This window comes from Apostichopus japonicus, chromosome 14, assembly GCF_037975245.1.
Source record: "Apostichopus japonicus isolate 1M-3 chromosome 14, ASM3797524v1, whole genome shotgun sequence".
NCBI lineage: Eukaryota > Metazoa > Echinodermata > Holothuroidea > Aspidochirotida > Stichopodidae > Apostichopus > Apostichopus japonicus.
This window is the reverse complement of record NC_092574.1, coordinates 8144070-8166550: the sequence shown is the minus strand read 5'-3', so window position 1 is coordinate 8166550 and position 22481 is coordinate 8144070. Positions and strand designations below refer to the sequence as shown.

The window sequence follows — 22481 nt, the reverse complement described above, 5'->3', positions numbered from 1 at the left end:
GGTAATGAGGATACTTTAGAATTCCCAGGAGTACGGACATAATGAAAATACACATAATGAAAAGACAAAGCAATATGGCCGCGTAGATGAAAACTTCCTGCATTGGAATGGGGCTGGAGTGTTTTGAGGCCCTTCAGTCACCGGAAGACTGTTACTGTTGTGGGGGCCCGACGTGCGATTTAATAAGACAGTCTGAGAAGTTATGTTACATTTGTAGACAGATTTTTGTTTTATACGTGTGTATAATATCCAATAGATTTTGTAGTACATATTTCTCCAAGATATCAAGTATTATGCGGTATATATAATTTAAAACTAAATTGAAGAATTGGCAATCTGGTTGTGTGCAACTATTAAGGTTAGGCTCTGCTGCTCAAACAGAAACTCACAACGATTTTGCCTTATGGATAGTAGAGCTGTAAGGTAAACAGATCGTTAAAGATGGAAAAGAAGATAAAAAGATATTGTTACCCCAGTTTCTCAATTCCTCTCTCTCTCCCAAATTCCCGGTCTCTCTGCTCTCCATTCCCCTCCCCTTCCCCAATCTTGTTCCACGTTGTCCTCTCATTTTCATCTCCTCTCCCCAACCTTTTACACCACCTCCTCTCTCTTCCACCCGCCCCCCTCCCGCTCCACCTCCCTGATTTACACTACCCCTATAGCTGCTTCCCCACCCCTTTGCCCCACCTCCCTGTACCACCTCCCTGATCCACCCCCTCCCCCATTACGCTCCTCTTCCTATTCCCCGCTTACAGAAAAGACAGGAAATTTATTTCTAAACACCCTCCCCCTCCCACTACCCTCTACATATCCTCCTTTCCCGCCCACTCTCCCTCTCTTTCCCTATTGAACATCCACGATCCCATCCCAACCCTTCCCCCACCCCTCTGAATCCACTACCTCCCATCCCCTGCCCCTATTATTTCCCCTTCACTCCTCTTTATTCTCTTTCTCCTTCTCCACCCCTCCACACTCTCGCTCCACCTCCCGGCTCCTATCAACTTCTTCCGTCCTATTTACGCTCCCCACTCCACTACGATTACACTTCGCCTCCCCTCCCTGTCCCTCCCTCTCCGTCACCTTTTCACTTCCCTCCCTCATTCAATATAAACAAATAATGCAATGTGGGATAAATCCCTTCCTTGCGCAATCGTTTGTGTCACCCGTGTCACGCTCCGTTTGCCGGAAGGTCGCACTTGTACAAAAGTACAAGTGTAAGTACACAAGAACCTTGAAGCTATCGAATACTTCCGGTTTTACCCGAGTACCATGGTGTTACCACAAGGCGTGCGTACCATTAAAGATACAAAAGATATGAAACAGAAATGAAGCTAATTTTAGATCGAGATTTGTGTTAGTCCAATGCTCTCCCCGTGTGTTACAACTAATTTGTGACTTCGGATAATTAAGATACACGATACTTTAGTAACCAATCACGGGGGGGGGGGGGGGGGTGTAAGTTACTATATGTGAGGGATTCAGTTGTATACCATACGACTGCGGATCTTCACGAATAGGCTATATCGATAAACTTAATTATAGGTCACGAAAATGGAGTTTTCGTGGATTTTTATTTTTATTTTCTTCAGTCAGACAGAAGTAAATATTAAGTTAATAATCGCAACCGTCGACGCCACAATCAGAAAAAAAAATCTCCCACTAATCTGCATGCCCGTCCCTCGAGGTACGGAGCTGTTGTTCGCGGATCGTGATAGGATGAATTGGCCTATACATACGGGCATGTTGTATCAGTATAGTGTCGTCATGATCCTTGAGACTTAGTAAAGTCACAGAAAATGAGATTATTTTGACGAGACGAGATGAATAAATGATAACGAGAGGATAAGAGAGAAAGATATAGTTGAGATATATCGGGAGTCTAAATTTTGCTACATTAATAGTTAAACGTCTGTGTAAAATCTCTCACAGCGGTTTTACATAACTGGCTGTTTATACACGTTCATATTCACAGTACTTTATATGTAGTAACTACATAACCATGCAGACAAGACGAGCCGACAACGCTCATTACAATTTTGTTACCATAGTAACATAGGGAAATTCGGTCTCCGTAATAGAGCAATACAAATTTGGAATGATCTATCCAAAAAGTTTTAGTCTATATAACTTCAAAACCCACATTCACCAGACATTTGAAAAGGAATTTTATTAACTCGTACTAGTATTATATAATATATTCACGTATCCATCTCAGCACCATTGGGATATTTTGTATTATATATATTTGTACATTTTTCTTTTCTTTTCTGCCAGGGAGTCTCCTACCTTGATAAGTCTTTTTAAGGCTTCATAGGAGACTTCCTTTCCCATTGTACAAAATTGGCGATAAAACAAATAAATGAATGAATGTTGTTCAAACTTCATTATTACTTCAACTATAGCAGGTCTTATAATATATTATACAGCCGGAAGCAGACTGAACTATAACAGACTTCTGTTTCAGCCTTCGTATTAGCATGACCGTTGTCCCATTCCGATCGTGTTACGTCAAGTAGGAGTAGGATGAGTTAGGTGTATGATGGGAGTTCACACTAGTAAAATTCAGTCTATATTACTAGACCGTTCAGGAAAGTTGAGATTCCCTTCAGCTGTCGAATTAAGCCAGGTCTTAGTGATGGGAAGAATTGAAGGCAGAAAAAAAATGAAATGTTAAAGACGATTTCAAGTTTGACTGTGTAAAAATAATTCTGGGATTAGTGGGGCTACTTCTTTTCTTGGAGTTGAACTTGTGCAACAGACTCAATACGTCGGGAGACCGTATACATAGAGCCCACAATTTATTTTGAAGGCGGGAAATGTGTGGGGTGGGGGGGGGGGGTATGGTTGGTGTTTAGGAGAGGCTGGATCCATACAGGAATTAAAATTAGATATCAGTCATAAAGAACTCGTATTTATAATCATTTGAGTGTAAAGGATTAATTCATGAATTAAGCTGGAACTGAACCCAATCCACGTAAATCCGGTCCTGCAAAAGATTTCAATCTGGCCGACGCCCCCCCCCCCCAAAAAAAAATTGTTTTACATTTATTTTTAATGCCTTAGGCTGTTAAGCTTGAACGCCCTATACCGGTATATAGCATGCATGCGTATTGTTCAGTCTAGGAATAGTGAGATTTTGATTTACCCGGGCCCTTTGCTCAAACCAAAATGTAACCCTGACCCACGTAGAAAATTAATAGAGAAACTCTGCATAACATTTATCAGTTTGCTCCAAATTCACGTTGCGATGCCAAATGTGACAACTTCAACCACTAACTTTATGGAAAACGGTATCCGGTAAACTTTGTCCGCAATAATATACGATCATAATACCATGCCGGTAACACGTTTATGGCAAACCATGTGGGACAAACACCGTATAATATATCCGCGTATTAATTCGAATATATACGCGTATTAATTCGAATGTACATGTTGTACATGTGTGTCAAGTTTCGCTTTTTGAAGCGACATTATGCAATAAAAAAGGGGATTTTCGTCCTGGATTGTGCAATCGTTGATTACGGATGCCTGTAACGACCCTTTTTACAATTGATGTGTTGGCAACCTGTTGTGATAAATCCTTATCACGTTCGACACTCGCAAAGTTAGTTGCAAGCTTTATGCCCTTCCCTCCAAAATCATCCTTCCACTATCCCCCATCCCTCCCCTTTATTATAAAAAATCTTTCACGTTTAGAATACTCAAATGAACGTACCGTGGTTACTTTCTAAGTCAACTTTAACAAAATATTACAAATGGTTTTTGAAGAAATAAATATTACTTTTTTTTGGGGGGGGGGGGGATAAATTTTACACGGTCTCATCGTATGTTTGATTTAAATGATGAAATACTACACAAACACTCCGGTTTTTACTCGCTCGTATTACATTGGCATAGCCAGTGGACATCCCCTCCCCTAACCCCACCTTGTCCGGCCCTTGCCTATCTCATTACAAACTTTACATAGCCTATTCTCCTGAAAAGCAGTAGAAGATTTAAAAACGAATTTATCCCCTTGTCCATAAAATTGTGCTCCTTCTACTCCCTTCCCCCCCCCCCCCTTCTTATACTGCTTGTATACTGTACTGAACTTGGTTTTCATTAGGTAATTAGCTATTTTAAGAATGTTGACTTCATTGCTTGAAATCATATCAAGTGGCCAGCAAAAGCATCCGTATATGTGTTCAGCAGAATCGTGAAGTTTGTTGGGAATTTGATTTCGTTTGGTTTAGTTATGCGGTACTTGCGGTGACTCTAATTTCTGTGCCCATTCTTTCTTACAGATAATATTGAAAGAGCCTACAAGGACTTAAACGGTCAAAACTGTGTGTATCATCAAAAAGGACTGAGTAAAATAATATCAGGCTGATATATAGTGTCAATCGCGAGAGAAAAGAAAAGGTAAGACTACGTTTTTAAATACAATTCAAATCAATCATATGTACTAGAAATGGGGGGGGGGGGGGGGGCGTGGGTGAGCCTGGGCTACGGTTATAGGGTTAGGATACCAAGGGGATCTTGTGGTCCTCACATGTTGTATCGACGATTTGGAAAGTTTTTATTTAATTACACGGCCTCAAAATTTCGCTCTTGAAATGAAAATTTCGAAATTTCGACGAACTATAGTAGGTAGGCCTATATAAAATCAACAATGGATCATCTGATTATTCCATGCATTGTTCATTGTGTGGTGTCTACATAACATGACGCTTAATGAAGTTGTCGCTTTAGAACTTATGGCGTGGTCGAGGATCAGTGATGAGAAACTGCCGATGAATAGGTACAATGAATAAGCCCGGCTCTATATTATTCTAGTCTCTGAATAACAATTTCTCGTTCGCTGCGGACTGTGCCGTGGAATGTTAAAAATGTGAGTTCTCTAAATTGCCTATCGTGACGTCATCTTCATTGATTCGCTCGACAACAATACAAACGAAACCCAAACATTCAGCTGTAAAACAGCTACTGTATTATATAGATGACGGAACCGCCCCACATCTTATAATTTGGTAATAGTCACTACATGTAACATCGTCATGATTACACAGTTACATTTTCAATGACTGGGGACTGCGGACTGGGGTTAAAATTTTTATAGGGGGGGGGGGGGGGTTCGTGCCTAGGTTCTATTTTGGGTGACTTTTATTGAAAGGGCTATTATATTTCCAGTTTCTCTTACAACGGTAGTCTATGCAGGCATGAGGAAAGGAGGGCCGGGATGGGGGGGGGGTCAAGAAGATCCAGCCCAGGGTCAAGGATCAGTTATAGGGGGCCCAGGAAAAAAGGCAAAGATGTGGCCCTGGAAAATGTATAGGATAAAGAACTCGTGTATTCTCGTATCGTAATATACCTAAGGTTAAATGAAGAGTGCAAGGGACCATCATGTCACCAGGCCCGACCTTTGTATCGACCCTATTGAGTCTATGAACGTCTGCACACCTGGACGAACTAATATCCCCTTCGTTTTTTTGTTTTTTTTTTGTTTTTTTTTTGTAATAGGTATACTTTCGACAAATGAATGACTTGAATTATATTTCCAATTACAAGAAAAGATCTAATTTGTTATACTTTTTACTACTTAATTTATGTACAGAAACAATTCATCAAAATATTCATCCAGAAATCGGAAACCAAATCTTCAATAAAATATGGACCAAGAGACGATTAACATTATGCTCATCTTACTCTTCGGAGTATTTTATTCCCGTGTAATGGTAAGTAAGAATTAGAAGGAAAAAAAAAGTTACATTTCTTGTTCGAAAGACAAGCCTTTCCGGATCATGAATAGTCATGGTTGACAAGGCGTCGCTATACATGCGTCATTTATTATTCCTTTCGTGTACCTCTCCACAAAGCTGCTGCAAGTGTGATGTATATCTGTTCTCACTCTAAAGACTTGTTAGCAAACTCCTATCAAATTGTTCTTTGGAGTGGCAGGCCATTGGGAAATTTGGTCGAGAGTAAGGAGGGGGCGGGCAGGGGTACGAGACAGGGAATTGGCTAGTAAGAGAAAAGGCTAGGTATGAAGTGCACCATTTTTTTTTCAAACGAGAGCTAATAATAATAATAAACCTATACATGTTAAAGGTCCGACACCAAAAGTTACACAGCTTCCATACAGTTGCAGCTATGCTTGTCCAAGATAGAAAGCCACTCCTCACTTACCCTCTTCGAGCCACTGCTTGGTAGTCCTCACCCCTTCCATAACCGACTCCACTCCCACCCCTCCCCCTCCCTCTAAACATACAGCCTGTGTCTATTGATTTGGAGCCCGATCTGGCAAAATGAGTCACACAAATTCCTGCATAACCACATCGAGGACGACAATAAAGAGATGTGACTATTTGTTGGTATTATCTATATTTCTCTATTGTATATTGTATCATGTCGACAGAGTTCGGCAGAATGCGGTGAGACCCAGTACTACGACAACGAGACCAGCGCCTGTCAGGAATGCCCAAAGTGCCGCGCTGGACTAGAATTGAGTTTGGTGAGTTACAAATTATCTCTTCGTTAAAAAAAACCCATTAACTTTCATCATCCACTTTTTCAGGGGCGGATCCAGAAGGGTGGGAATGTACTACCCCTCCTTAACCGTTCCCCCTCCCCCTTTTTTTATTCTCACACAAAAATGCAAAAGTAGTTATCAGCACAACCATAAAGCTAATTGATAGCTTTAATTAATCTCAGAGTGTACCATTTCGGATCTTAAACGTCCTCGGTGACCCCCACCCCCTTCCCCCTCCTTTTAGAGAATAATGGACCCGTTCCTGATTTTAGCATACTTATATCGCTGGAAGCTTTTAATGCACTTTTTGCTGTAGGCCCTCCCACCAGACATCGAGGAGTGGTGTCGTGAAGAAAATCACCGTTAAGTAATAAGTTAATTAAATCGTTTAACTGTATAGGTGAATAGAGAGGTGTCCCCCCCCCCCCAACCCCTCCTTCTATGAAACTGTATTTTGCCCCAAAAGATAACCTACAAATATAACCTTACTCACAACAAGGAATACAATATTGGTAAAATGAGCATGCTTTGCTCGCGGGCATTCCTTATACTTGTCTTCTCGATGTACTACTGTATGCAGCGCTACTTGGGTATCTATCTATCCAGTGTTTGTATCTCTCCTAACCCCGCTTCTGAGACACCCTAGCTGGTCCGTGGTCACTGGAACACGTAAATGGTTTCCAATATAGTTATAGAACTTTGATATTTTGGTTTCTTTAGAACTAGTGGACAATGTCGTGGTTCTTAACATCCAACCTCGATACCACTACCGCCATCCCCTATATATTAATCATCTCCTCCCCAACCCCCCAACCCCCAACCCCCAACCATCCAACCCCCAACCCCCAACCCCCAACCATCCAACCCCAACCCCCAACAATCCAACCATCCAACCACCACTCTAGAAACACTAAGTTCCCCTCCATCGGTAACCTCTACTCTCATATCGTCGAAGCTATCGAAAAACCTGACCCAAAAAATAGGATTTTGTTTCACATCAACGGATATGTATACCCAATTCCAACCGTGGACTCTTTCACTTTAGCTGTGGGGTGTGTGTTAGTTGGTGATATTATAATCGACTTAACCTAGTCATGTGAGCTATTCACTTGTAATGGAATAATTGTTAGTCTAAGGAATCTACGTGGAAATATTTGTCTATTCCGTAATGAACTATTTTTGCTTTGGATTACATCATGCCAATTCTTATTCAGTAGTTCAGCAGTGCTGCGGTATGCAATCGCATTGTTTAAGGGTTTGGGCGGACAGAGTTTTGTTTTGTAAGCAAATTGTATAGATGTATTTCTTTATGGCAGTGAGCATGCTTTGTAAGCATTGAAGATGAACGGTACTGATATAGGGTATTCCGAAAGTTCGTTCCGCTCTAGCGCCCATCTTCCCTTCAGCATCTCAGCCGTACTACAATAGCCCCCTCAATTTCAAACCATCTGTGATACTCGTACGAATTGCCTACGGAACACACACTGTAACGAACTCAGTGAGTTATTAACTTTTCTTGTACGGACACACAACGCACACTTGGTGAATTGAATAGGTAAACAAACCTCAACGCATAACAATATGGCGCCTAAGGGAAAAAACAGTGGCTTGGAAAAGGAGTGGGAACTTGCTATGTAATAGCGGAAGAAAGGGAAAACAAATAAGGAAACTGACTCTACTACATCTATAAATATATATGTAGCCTATATAAAACAATAACAATTACCGTATGCATGGTGTTTAGAGTATCTTTAAAAATCTTTTCTTTTTTTTTAAATAGAGAGAGAACTTTCGGAACACCCTATATATAAAAAATCTCTCCTTTTCATACATCGTTTAGTTTATATGTCATAGTTTTCAAATAGCACACAGGGAAGGTATGAAAAGGGAGAATAAAAACATCGTTTATTCTTCTCCGACGTAATTGATGCGAATTTAGGAATTTTGAAACACTGCAACGATCTTGAGCAGCACCCATGTCAGTGAATGACGTCACTGTGATGACCTTGAACTTTTCCGTCGTAAGAACCTATCCATAGGTTGGAACGAGACCACTTACAATAATATGAAGTAAACAGTTTTGTCAAGTAGTAGGGGGTTGGGGAGGGGGCGGTGGTGAATTTTTGAGTGGGGGGGCTGAAGACTGATGGCGGGCCTGGGGGAGGGGTCTAAGGGGAGGGGGTGTCCCCCTCCCCTTTGGAATTTTTTACATTTCCAGGTAGCCTCAGATGCAATTTGGTGCAATATAGTACACTTCAAAACCCACTCCATTTTGTAAACTTAATTTTGTATTTTCACCAGGCCTTAGATGCAATTTGGTGCTCCAAATGAGATTTTTTTCTCATTTGGAAATGAAAAAGGGGTTTCCTGACTTGCGAAGAGGGGGGGGGCGGAATGATATTTCCGCCCCTCCACATTTTTCACTGGGGGGCTGGCGCCCCCAGCCCCCCGGTTCCTACGCCCTTGACTTCAAGGGAACGCAAGGAGAGGAGAGAAAAACATTTCTTGAAGGCTCTGTTAAATTTAATCAAAACCGCTTGTGGGGAATTGGGTTGTAGTTACATTGGACACCACATAACGTTACACGATAACAATTGCTCAAACTAAGGCAGTCTATATATTTTCCACCAAGCGAGGGTTTCCTGAACGAGCAATTAATTAATTTGATTATATATTTTCAAATGTCGTCAATCAACCGGTAACTTTTCATACTAGTTAACATCAAATATATGCAAACATACGAATAAGGAATATTGAAGGAAAGAAAATTAAGATTTCTCATCATCTACTCGAATATTTCAATTTGTCAAACTCAACTAAAATTTGTTTTTCTTTTTTTTCTAAATCTTTTGTCTTCCAGGACTGTGGTTGGGGAGATGGTGAGGGCGGTGTTTGTCAACCGTGTGAACCAGGAACATTCCAAAGTGGCAACGACATGTATTGTAGTACATGCAGCTACTGTAAAGATAGGCACGTTATACAAGAATGTTCAGCAAAACAAGATACAGAGTGTGGAGACTGCTTGCCGAAGTGAGTAACCAACGCATTTTCATGGACCATTTCAATTTGCCCGATAAAAAACTGGACTGTTTGCCAACTAAATTATTCTTTTGAGAATACTAAGTATACTCCCCACTTACTAAGGCCTACGGTACCGTACTTGGTATATTCGTGTTTTGAATTTGCGAAATTGTAAATTACACCAGATAAGGCTTGTTGTTTAAGAATGAAAAGTTACATTCATGAATAAATCAAATCGTGAACAAAGTAGAAACACTAACAATGTCTTCGTAAAATCAAGTTAGAATAATTTGAGTCAAATCGAGAGAGAACTGTGATGCACATTCCTGGCAAACAAACTGAATTTATGAATTATATCCATTATCATACTTGTAATTTGCATATCTTATCAAAATAGTTAATTATAAACTGGCTGTATCGTCTCAACTTACTGTTTTAAGTAATATTACTCAGCAGCAGGCGAGAACCCTGTCGAGGATCAGCGGTGGGGGGGGGGGGTTGGTACGGGGTAATAGGGGTGGTGGTTGGAAACAACTACACAGATATGTGAACGTAATTGTTAGCACAGATTTTTTAAGTCAACCAACCATGTATGCTGTCCATTGGGATCATATTGAGGGCTTCATTTGCCCACTCTGAAACGCTTCATTTGTGGTCTAAAATATGCATCAGAATCCACCATTTGGCCTCTTAAAAGCCTCCCCCACTACCAGTGTTTCACCCGTTCTTTATATAAAAAAAATTAAAAAATTAAAAACATATTTCATTTTCGTTCTCATCTCCAATTTAGGTTCACTTTTAACATGAATTTAGGAATGTGTCAGCCATGTACCACTGACTGTCCCACCACTACACCAACGGTGACGCCATCAAATACTCCTACCCTTCAAGAATCCTCTCCATCTGAAATGTCCAATAACACCCAAGCCTCCCGTCGTTTTAATCAAGGCAATGGAAACAACAAAGTACCTCCGGGCATGTCATATTCGCCATGGCAAATATCATCCACTTCTGTCATGATTGTTATAGTTAGTGTGCTCGTGGTAGCATTACTAGGAACCATGGTGGCACTGGTCATCGTCAAAAGTAAGTTCAACGTTTTGGATAAGAAGTTCCGAACAACCACTTAATCTCAAGTGCACGCACATGTTTATTATCTGCAAGGTTTTCAAGGTCGTAAGGTCATTGGGTGCATATACGTACCTGTAGTTTTCGTTTTAGTTTTGGGAAATCGTGATAGTTTGTGACGTCATAATCACCACTACCACATCACCACAGAGCCAGCCATCACCATTGAAATCATAACATCAGAACTACCATCAGAATTTGCGACCCGCGTCACCACACTTACATCATAGCAAACACCACACATGTTCAACATATAGCAACACACCCATGAACGAAACATTGATATCATCATAACTAGCACAATAAGACTCATACATAGCAGTAACCACTAAAATTAAGAGACGATTTGGCCAAGTTAAAACCACCACCATCACGGCTGTCAGACTCATACATCACTAAACATGTACGACCATCCCCCCATAGTAACACCACTATCGCAATCACCACCACCACATTTATGTCATCACAACCATGAGCACCACAATCATATCATCCCAACAATCACCACAACCAAGAAACACATTGACAGTCATCACCCCATGCTAACATCACAATCCCCACTTAAACACCACATATATATCATCACAGCCATCACCACCACACTTATGTCATCACGACAATTACCACCACAATCATCTCATCCTAACAATCAGCAAAACCTACAAACACATGTACAACCATCACCCATGCATGCTAACATCAACATCGCCACTATACCAACACACTTATATCACCACAACCATCAACACCACAATCATATCATCCTATCAATCACCACAACCAAGAAACATTTGCACAACCATCTTCCCACACTCACATTATCAAAATCACCACTACCAATACACTCATATCATCACCACCATCACCAACACACTCGTTTCATCACAACCTCCACCAGAACCAAGATGAACCTCACCCACCACACTTTCAACAACCTCAACACCACACTTTGGACAACCTCACACACCACACTTTCAACACTTACAACTGTTACCGTCGCACTCGGTTCACTGTTACCACCACCAAAACCAAGAAAGATTACATCACAGTCACCACTCGGACAGTTACTGCTTCACAACCATCACTATCACAATCATGCATCACACCCGTCACTGCAAACAGTAAATAATTATGCCAACATTGCAAGTATTCCCCAAACAGTGTATCGTTACATATCACCAGGGACGCATCACACTTGTTGTACTGCTTGGGAAGGGAGATGTTAAGTCGTCCAGGGGATTAGTCTAAGATGCTGTCTGCCGATGGGGGAGGGGCTGATAGCCCTAACGGATTTTTCTGGGGCGAGCTTCGTGTTTGCATCTCCTGTTACCACTCGTTTCATTGCAACCGCCCACAATTATGAACATTTATGCCGTTATAACCAAAACCACTATCGCACGTAACCCCCTAACCCCCCCTTTTTTTTGCATTCCTCATTTTGTCCTTAAATATATTAGGAAATTGTGAATACATTTCCCATTTTGCAAATTGTCCCTGGCCCCTAAATTGACTCGGACCCCTGTCATGTATCATCTGGACCTCTACACCTTTCATTAAACCTATTAACTTTCACACAGGTATTTAAAAGTAACCATTTCAGCGCATTGATACTTGTTCATATACATTTTTACCCTGCAGGGAATGGCAGAACCGATCAAAGGGATCCATCAACAAATGATATTGAACTACGTAAGTCAATTACGTAACTGTTGTTAACCAGCGTAGCCATTTATTGTCTATCGCGTATAGAATGATAAACCATACATTGGACACAGTTATACAGGGATGTGCCCAGGATTTCCTGAGTGCTGAGTATATTGATCGCCGTCATGGGGGAGGGGTCTAAGGGGGGAGGGGCGGCCCCCTCCCCTTTGAGAAAATTTTCGATTTTTGAAGGTGCTCAGATGCCAAAATGCTGGCACTTGTGTAGCATTTTAAGCACATACACAAGTACTAGTTTTGCTAACAATTTACTTTTTTTTTTAAATTTATGTGAATATATTGTTAGGAATGTCGGGATTTTAGATGTAAATAGTGCTGGGCGGGATTCACGATTTTTAAGACAATTTTTAGTAATTTTTAGTGCTGGGCGGGGCCGCCCAGTGCCGCCCAGCGTTGGCACATCCGTGGTAATATAAAGGTGGGGATTTCTGTGCATTCACTTTGATGTATATAAAGTGGACACACCCATGTACATCTTAGAATGGAGGAAACCTTTTAAGCTCGGTCGTGTCTGTAATGACACGATATGACTCCTGTTATACATTGGAGTCGGGAGGCGGGATGGGGTGGGTGGGAATGGGGAGTGGGGGTGGTAGTGGTAATTAGAGGTTAGCTGTTCATTTGTTCACTACATTCGTGCATGGTTGTGCGTCCAGATGGGAACCTTTTTCTATTGTTGCTAATGCCACTCTAAACTGTATGTTCATGTCATGTTTCAAATCACTAGTATTGACAGTATGAACAGGTCGGAACCCGTTAGAAAGTAAGCACCAGTGCTATGCAGAGAGACCTGAAAGTACAAGTTATATAAGCAATATTTCCAACTGGATAAGTTGTCTGTTCTCGTGAAATGCATATAATACAAACTTTGTTTTCGTTATGATTTGTATTATAGTATATAGGTATGTATGAAAATCAACCCATCCTCCACGGCCTGCATTTCCAGTGAAGTGCTGATTGACTTCTGCTCACTCTCCTGAAAATACATAGAATTTGTTGTATGCCGGACCATGATGGAAGGAAGATCTGGTGCCTGGGGTTGTGAAGATGGGGGGGGGGGGGTGGGGAGGGGAGGAGGAGGAATGTCCATATAAATACAACATACTTAGATGGCGTGTTCTCGGATTTATCTATCTGTCAGATTGTGATATAGTGTCTTGCAATAAATTATAAATCCTAAATGCATGACTCTCTTCCGATCTTGATATCAGAGGATATTGACAACATGCTCTTCTAACCACCGACCATGCGCGGCTGCATATGATTTTGTGTTACTTTTTTCCAATTTTGCAGATACTATAGGAATTCCCGGCACAAGTGACACTAGTTCTGCCTTGCTAGACACAACAAGTACCAACAGTGTGAGGTCATTCGTAAGGTAAGGGTTTTATTCCTAGTCTATAAAGAGTACCGGTATATGCATATTATGTTATATGAGTTACCAATACTTTGTGTGATACACCCTCCACCCACCCCCTCCCACCCCGCCTTTCCCCAAGAATACAACATAAAGGAACAAGCAACCTTTATAATAAAAATTATGGGCACGAAGAGAACGCTTACATACGATAGAAAAAACTTCGGAATAATAAATGCCTGAATGCATGAGCAATACTCAAACCTAGAGACTCATTAACAGTCGAATATATTTTGAGGGTAAATGAGTGGACGTGCCCCCTCCCCCTCCCCTTCCCATAAGTTTTGGACGAGGAGTGGGAAAGGAATGGGCCCATTTCGTTTTAAAACCTTAATTTATAGGGTTGTGGGACACTAATTTTACTGGTATTTTGGGACATTTGGTTCAAACCACAACCCCGTACCGTCCGTACTACCTGCCCCCCGCACCCTCCGCAACAATGAGTAGAAATGACCGTCCATTGAAGAAAGTTTTAAACGATGGCCACCTACTGTTTTTTCCTCTTCTTTTCCGTTACAGTGGTGACGATCATTTACAGAACCCCGGGAACGTAAGTAATTTTTCTCATTGTCCTACAAAGAGATTCATCATAAATAACATTTGGAAAGTATTCACGAGAATGTTTAAAGTTTAAAAGGGGTTGTTTAGCAACCCTTGTGGGGAAGGTACATGCATACCCTGGGGAGGGGGGTGCATCGTCTTTGATAAGTAGAAATCACCTTTAAACACTTTCCAATTCTACACCTCGCACTGTACACCTTCCCCTGTATCGACTCAGAGTAAAACTGGTTTAAAATATTAACATTATATATTTGGTAAAGAACCGAATATTCGGTTTGTCAGTGTTAGGGATATGCTTCCTTTCTACATACTAGTAACATTATGACCAATTCATTGAAAGGGCTGTCTAGAACACTGTCAATATATCTGATAGGGAGGAGCCTGGAAGGAACCAATGTAATGGCTCGACCCTAAGGAACGGCCAAAAAGACAACAGCAAACATTACTCGAAGTTGGTGAATGTTATGTTATTAAATTATGCCTGTTCTGTGCGCTTGAATAATCATTACTTTACTCTGTTTTCCTTTCTAGGAATGTGGTAACCCACCGTTGGCCGAAGGAGGACAGGGTAGGTTAATTAGGATCTCTCTTAGAAATCGGGCCCTCGACTGGGGTCCATGGAATGTCCTTAGATTGAGCATTATCATGTTACTGCAGCTGGTGTTAGTGGTGTTGCTCTTGGTGGCATTGATGTTGGTGCATGTGTTTTTCATATTATTGATGATTGTGTCAGTATGGCGTTGTGACTGATAATGTTAATGGTGTGTTTTGTCATTGCTGTTTGTTCATTTGTGTTTATCATGTTTTTGAAGATTGTATTATCTTTACGGCGTTTTTTCTTTTAATGATGTTGGTGCTTTTGGTTCATGTGTGTAGTTTCATATTATTGAGGTTATGTCATAACGATGTTCACTGTTACTAGTTCAGTGCTCTCTTTGTCACATGTCAATAGTGTTCGTTGTTACGTGTTATCATTTTTTTCTTCAAAATCGGAAGCAATCAGATAAAATCTACCGATATTCCATCCCGAATGAAAGATCCAACAGGTTAAGGGTCCAGGTGGGGGGGGGGGGGGGGGTTAGGTAGTGAAGCGAAAGACTTCACTTTAGCAGGGACGAAAATGAATACGAATTAACCTTACTCAAGAAATGTCAATGGGAAGGTGTTACTGACGATGTAGTTATGGCAGAGAAAGCTGTCACAGTTCCTAGAAACGTCAAAAAACAACACTCCGTATTACTATTAGGCTAAACTACTTGAACAATGCATGTCAACACTGGACGTTAAATGGATGTGTGCCGAGAGATTGGCTTCGGTCAGCTTGCGAGTCTACAAGCCTTCATGGCTTCTTTCGCGAGTTCCTGCTTGCGGGAAGATCACATATACATACATACATACATACATACACCTTTCATTAAACCTATTAACTTTCACACAGGTATTTAAAAGTAACCATTTCAGCGCATTGATACTTGTTCATATACATTTTTACCCTGCAGGGAATGGCAGAACCGATCAAATGGATCCATCAACAAATGATATTGAACTACGTAAGTCAATTACGTAACTGTTGTTAACCAGCGTAGCCATTTATTGTCTATCGCGTATAGAATGATAAACCATACATTGGACACAGTTATACAAGAATGTGCCCAGGATGTCCTGAGTGCTGGGTATATTGATCGCCGTCATGGGGGAGGGGTCTAAGGGGGGAGGGGCGGCCCCCTCCCCTTTGAGAAAATTTTCGATTTTTGAAGGTGCTCAGATGCCAAAATGCTGGCACTTGTGTAGCATTTTAAGCACATACACAAGTACTAGTTTTGCTAACAATTTACTTTTTTTTTTTATAGTTTTTGTGAATATATGGTTAGGAATGTCGGGATTTTAGATGTAAATAGTGCTGGGCGGGATTCACGATTTTTAAGACAATTTTTAGTAATATTTAGTGCTGGGCGGGGCCGCCCAGTGCCGCCCAGCGTTGGCACATTCCTGGTAATATAAAGGTGGGGATTTCTGTGCATTCACTTTGATGTATATAAAGTGGACACACCCATGTACATCTTAGAATGGAGGAAACCTTTTAAGCTCGGTCGTGTCTGTAATGACACGATATGACTCCTGTTATACATTGGAGTCGGGAGGCGGGATGGGGTGGGTGGGAATGGGGAGTGGGGGTGGTAGTGGTAATTAGAGGTTAGCTGTTCATTTGTTCACTACATTCGTGCATGGTTGTGCGTCCAGATGGGAACATTTTGCTATAGTGTTGCTAGTGCCACTCTAAACTGTATGTTCATGTCATGTTTCAAAGCACTAGTATTGACAGTATGAACAGGTCGGAACCTGTTAGAAAGTAAGCACCAGTGTTTTTTGCAGAGAGACCTGAAAGTACAAGTTATATAAGCAATATTTCCAACTGGATAAGTTGTCTGTTCTCGTGAAATGCATATTGTACAAAGTTGGCTTTCGTTATGATTTGTATTATAGTATAAAGGTATGTATGAAAATCAACCCATCCTCCCGACGGCCTGTATTTCCAATGAAGTGCTGATTGATATCTGCTCACTCTCCTTAAAATACATAGAATTTGTTGTATGCCGGACCATGATGGAAGGAAGATCTGGTGCCTGGGGTTGTGAAGATGGGGGGGTGGGGAGGGGAGGAGGAGGAATGTCCATATAAATACAACATACTTAGATGGCGTGTTCTTGGATTTATCTATCTGTCAGATTGTGATATAGTGTCTTGCAATAAATTATAAATCCTAAATGCATGACTCTCTTCCGATCTTGATATCAGAGGATATTGACAACATGCTCTTCTAACCACCGACCATGGGCGGCTGCATATGATTTTGTGTTACTTTTTTTCCAATTTTGCAGATAATATGGGAAGTACCGGCACAAGTGACACTAGTTCTGCCTTGCTAGACACAACAAGTACCAACAGTGTGAGGTCATTCGTAAGGTAAGGGTTTTATTCCTAGTCTATAAAGGGTACCGGTATATGCATATTATGTTATATGAGTTACCAATACTTTGTGTGATACACCCTCCACCCACCCCCCTCCCACCCCGCCTTTCCCCAAGAATACAACATATAGGAACAAGCAACCTTTATAAAAAAAAAAAATTATGGGCACGAAGTGGACGCTTACATAAAATAGAACAAACTTCGGAATAATAAATGCCTGAATGCATGAGCAATACCCAAACCTAGAGCCTCATTTACAGTCGAATATATTTTGAGGGTAAATGAGTGGACGTGCCCCCTCCCCCTCCCCTTCCCATAAGTTTTGGACGAGGAGTGGGAAAGGAATGGGCCCATTTCGTGTTGAAACCTTAATTTATAGGGTTGTGGGACACTAATTTTACTGGTATTCTTGGGACATTTGGTTCAAACTACAACCCCGTACCGTTCACAGTATCTGCCCCCCTCCGCCCGCACCCTCCGCAACAATGAGTAGAAATGTCCATTGAAGAAAGTTTTAAACGCTGGCCACCTACTGTTTATTCCCCTTCTTTTCCGTTACAGCGGTGACGATCATTTTCAGAACCCCGGGAACGTAAGTAATTTTTCTCATTGTCCTACAAAGAGATTCATCATAAATAACATTTGGAAAGTATTCACGAGAATGTTTAAAGTTTAAAAGGGGTTGTTTAGCAACCCTTGTGGGGAAGGTACATGCATACCCTCGGGGAGGGGGAGGGTGCATCGTCTTTGATAAGTACACATCACCTATAAACACTTTCCAATTCTACACCTCGCACTGTACACCTTCCCCTGTATCGGACTCAGAGTAAAACTGGTTTAAAATATTAGCATTATATATTTGGTAAAGAACCAAATATTCGGTTTGTCAGTGTTAGGGATATGCTTCCTTTCTACATACTAGTAACATTATGACCAATTCATTGAAAGGGCTGCCTAGAACACTGTCAACATATCTGATAGGGAGGAACCTGGGAGGAACCAATGTAATGGTTTGTCCCTAAGGAATGGCCAAAAAGACAACAGCAAACATTACTCGAAGTTGGTGAATGTTATGCTATTAAATTATGCCTGTTCTGTGCGCTTGAATAATCATTACTTTACTCTGTTTTCCTTTCTAGGAATGTGGTAACCCACCGTTGACCGAAGGAGGACAGGGTAGGTTAATTAGGATCTCTCTTAGAAATCGGGCCCTCGACTGGGGTCCATGGAATGTCCTTAGATTGAGCATTATCATGTTACTGATGCTGGTGTTAGTGGTGTTGCTCTTGGTGGCATTGATGTTGGTTCATGTGTTTTTCATATTATTGATGATTGTGTCAGTATGGCGTTGTGACTGATAATGTTAATGGTGTGTCTTGTCATTGCTGTTTGTTCATTTGTGTTTTATCATGTTTTTGAAGATTGTATTATCTTTACGGCGTTTTTTTTTTAATGATGTTGGTGCTTTTGGTTCATGTGTGTAGTTTCATATTATTGAAGGTTGTGTCATAACGATGTTCACTGTTACTAGTTCAGTGCTCTCTTTGTCACATGTCAATAGTGTTCGTTGTTACGTGTTATCATTTTTTTTTCTTCAAAATCGGAAGCAATCAGATAAAATCTACCGATATTCCATCCCGAAGGAAAGATCCAACAGGTTAAGGGTCCAGGTGGGGGGGGGGGGGTAGGTAGTGAAGCGAAAGACTTCACTTTAGCAGGGACGAAAATGAATACGAATTAACCTTACTCAAGAAATGTCCAGGGGGAGGTGTTACTGACTGTGTAATTATGGCAGAGAACGCTGTCACAGTACCTAGAAACGTCCAAAAAAAAACCCACTCCGTATTACTATTAGGCTAAACTACTTGAACAATGCATATCAACACTGTAAATGAAGATTATAAGGATGATAATAGAAACAGGCTTTCCTACATGTGCATTCTGTCCACAGGCGGCATGAAATCTTGGGGCACTGTAATTTGGAAGACGTAATAAAAATTAGCAAGAACATGTAGTCGACGGTATCTATCAGGGGAATTAATATCGATTAGTAGTCGAACTGCGATTGTGATACATGTACTAAAGGAAAATGAGTAAACAGTAGAAGTAATGAATCCAGACATAAGGGCAACTATGTATAGCCCTCAAAAGCTACAAGAGCCCTCTGAAATACTTAAAATTACGTCAAGATGGTAAAGATTACGGGAGCAAGTGGGGTGTCAACTGATATTAATAGTGGTGTGTTCTCATTGTCGAATGACCATATTGATGACTACGTAATAACACAGAGTTCCCTCGTTTTTCGTTGTAAAGTCCTTCTATTTCTTCAAATATCGGAAGCAGTCAGACAATATCTCGATATTCCACTGATTCCCGAAATGACATATCCAACGAATGGAGCCTTCGCTGGTTTACCGTATTCGTGGGTGTGGTAGCTGTTGTTACTTTTGTTTCATGTGTGCAGTCTCATAACATTGATGATTGTGTTATATGATGGCGTTGTTAGTAAGGGTGTTGTTGTTATTTGTGTTATTTTGTTTTCGTTATTATTGGTGTTCGTTCATATGTGTATTTGACATTGTTGCATGACGGTTATTGTGGCATTGCTATTGTTGATAATGATGTTACGTTTATGGCGTTGTTGTTATTGTTGCTCGGGCATGTGTGTGTGTGTTCTGGTTTTGTTTGCCGTTCAATTGGATTTACGTTATATCATATTTCCTCCTCTTTCTCTATCTCCTGCAGATAACAATCTCAAGCACGCCTCCGCGATTATTCGCATTAATGGTGCCATTAAGACGAAACAAATGAAACTCCTTATCACGTATCTCTCTCTTGGGTTAGAAGATTTCAAAGAACGTCACAGAGAAGAATGTTCAACGTTTAGTGAAATTTCTACAACACTCGAACAGCTTGACCAATATTCTATAGAGAAACCATGCGTCCTAGTGTTAGGCCTTTGCACAGTCGGACGCAAGGACTTAGCGAATGACCTCTATCGGAATACACGTTGTCAAAAGCATCAGTCTGCGATGTGCCATCATGGCTGAATATCATTGCTATGAATGGAAACCATCAAACAGGTTTGCACGAGTCGACATACAAGCGTTACTTTCTTGTAAGTTTGTTGGTAATTAGAGGATTTCGTGGGACTCGTCGTTGGTTTACCAACATGAGAAGTCAGTATTAATTTGCCACTGATGTGTCGTAGTTGTACCGACGCACACGAGAGCACTAAATCAATCAGTGAAGAATGGAAAAAATGGATAATTTTAAATTTCCATTGCAAATTATCTAGTCTATGTTACTTTAAGGGCCATAGATACAAATCAAAACCGTGATTTGCCCGTTTGTATTGTCACTTTTTAATTCAAGATAAAACAGTAAAATATATACGGTAATAATAATAGTATCTGTTACACGATGAGATAGGCATAAACGAAAATATATGTTCATGTCGTACTTTATTATCATTAACGAAAGTCACTTTCAGTTCGGAATGACTTGATATATGCATTTATACTAAGTCTTTCATAAGTTAAGAATTGTGCAGTACTAAATAAGAATCACATTTCTTTTTAAATTTTGTCTTTCATATAAAATTTTATCGTCACTCATTTTTTGCATTGAAAATATAGTCAATATTTGATAAATAGACTTAAGTCAGTGTAAAGTATTCTTTATATCCTTTCAATCCGAGCTCTATTAAGTTTGACCCCCATTGAAGTTTGGTAAAGCCGATGCCTGCTTTGCGGTCTTTCGAAATACAGGGGAAATCCCTTATGCGTGTACTTTGTATTATATACTTTATCACATTGAACCGTCTGTTTTAGTAGTGCATGGTTGACTAGATCAGTAAATAAAGAATTGACGTCATACGTTCGTATTCAGGTGGGCGGGTTAGTGTATAATATAATATCATTATAGTTTTAACGATTCCATACTCCATCATTGGTACAGTTGCGTCGGAGCCATTCACGGCGAAAAAAAAACTAAAAAAAAAAGGCAAAAAATAAAGAACCAAAATGAAACCAAGCAAGTAGGCTAAAAGTGACTACTCTGGCATGGCAGGGGTCTTGTTTTCAGGCTCGGGAAGTGCCATTTCCTGCAATCTGGGAGGCATTTTTTTCAAAATGTTCTCCATTACGCTACGCGCCAACCATGGTGGCGCGTAGCGTATAGTTTGACTTACCAAACTTCTCCCCGATAAATATGATAGGTGGCCACACTCTGATCTGCCGTACCAATTCCAAATAGCTTCCGACGCCCCTGCGGTATATACCATCAGTGAATGATAAGTTTGTAATATTTGGTGATAAGTTTGTGATATTTGGTGATAAGTTTGTAATATTTGGTAATAAACTTTAATTGAAGCAAATGGTTCAGGAGAATTCGTTATTCGCGAACAGGACAATTTTGTATAAGTTAATTTAAATAACTAAACTTCAAGAATAAAATAAAAACGAAACGAAAATAAATAATTCCGCCTTTTTTATTTAATTTTTGTTTATTATTTGTATGTTTACCATTTCCCTATAATAGACCATCGCACCTGACAAATTTAATGTTAGTACAAATGTTTAATTTATGCCCCAACTTAATGAAAGTATACAGTACGCTGATTCAGTATCGAGTTTGTACTGCTATAGCTTACAACAAAATTTGTCGTAATTTCAGTCTAGTTGTTGACTATACACGACATCACAAAAACACAGTTTTACATGCATATATACCATTATACTATTATGTACGAGGCTTTGTGTTAATTCTTTGGCTGAGTAGTGTATGATACCTTGCTAAGCACCACGTACACTAGTTTTAATATATTATTATGTCATGTTTATCTACAATCGGTTAACCCGTGTGGAGTTTAACCTCATGTCCTATACCAATTACACACATACACACAAATAGTCCCTTACTTGTTTATGTGGTGCACGTAAAGACCATTAGTATATATTGACCCGAAATATGCTAGAATAACGTTTGTTTCTATTAACTAATAAATTCATATCTATATAGTTATTAAATAAATAAGTTTATTATCATATTTACTTATTTAAAAAATAGTGCCCCCCCCCAGATGTTATATTTGGTGTTGAAAAAATATACTCGAACAAAAACTTTATCTGCCTCATTGAAAAACATAAA

The 22481-nt window shown here is 40.3% G+C and overlaps 1 protein-coding gene across 2 annotated transcripts; it reads left to right on the top strand.

The window, feature by feature from the left end:
- Positions 1-4216: 4216 nt before the first annotated feature.
- Positions 4217-21811, top strand: LOC139980402 (uncharacterized). 2 transcript variants are annotated; one of them, XM_071992042.1, is made up of 14 exons: positions 4218-4404; positions 5597-5717; positions 6398-6493; positions 9372-9541; positions 10323-10618; positions 12299-12349; positions 13676-13760; positions 14319-14349; positions 14892-14928; positions 15860-15910; positions 17240-17324; positions 17892-17922; positions 18470-18506; positions 20076-21811. In XM_071992042.1, the coding sequence occupies exons 2-14, from the start codon at positions 5652-5654 to the stop codon at positions 20378-20380; spliced, it is 1341 nt and encodes a 446-aa protein (XP_071848143.1). In that variant the 5' UTR covers positions 4218-4404; positions 5597-5651; the 3' UTR covers positions 20381-21811. The 2 variants fall into 2 exon arrangements, with proteins under 2 accessions (XP_071848144.1, XP_071848143.1); XM_071992043.1 differs by lacking the exons at positions 15860-15910; positions 17240-17324; positions 17892-17922; positions 18470-18506 and having other exon boundaries at positions 4217-4404.
- Positions 21812-22481: the final 670 nt, after the last annotated feature.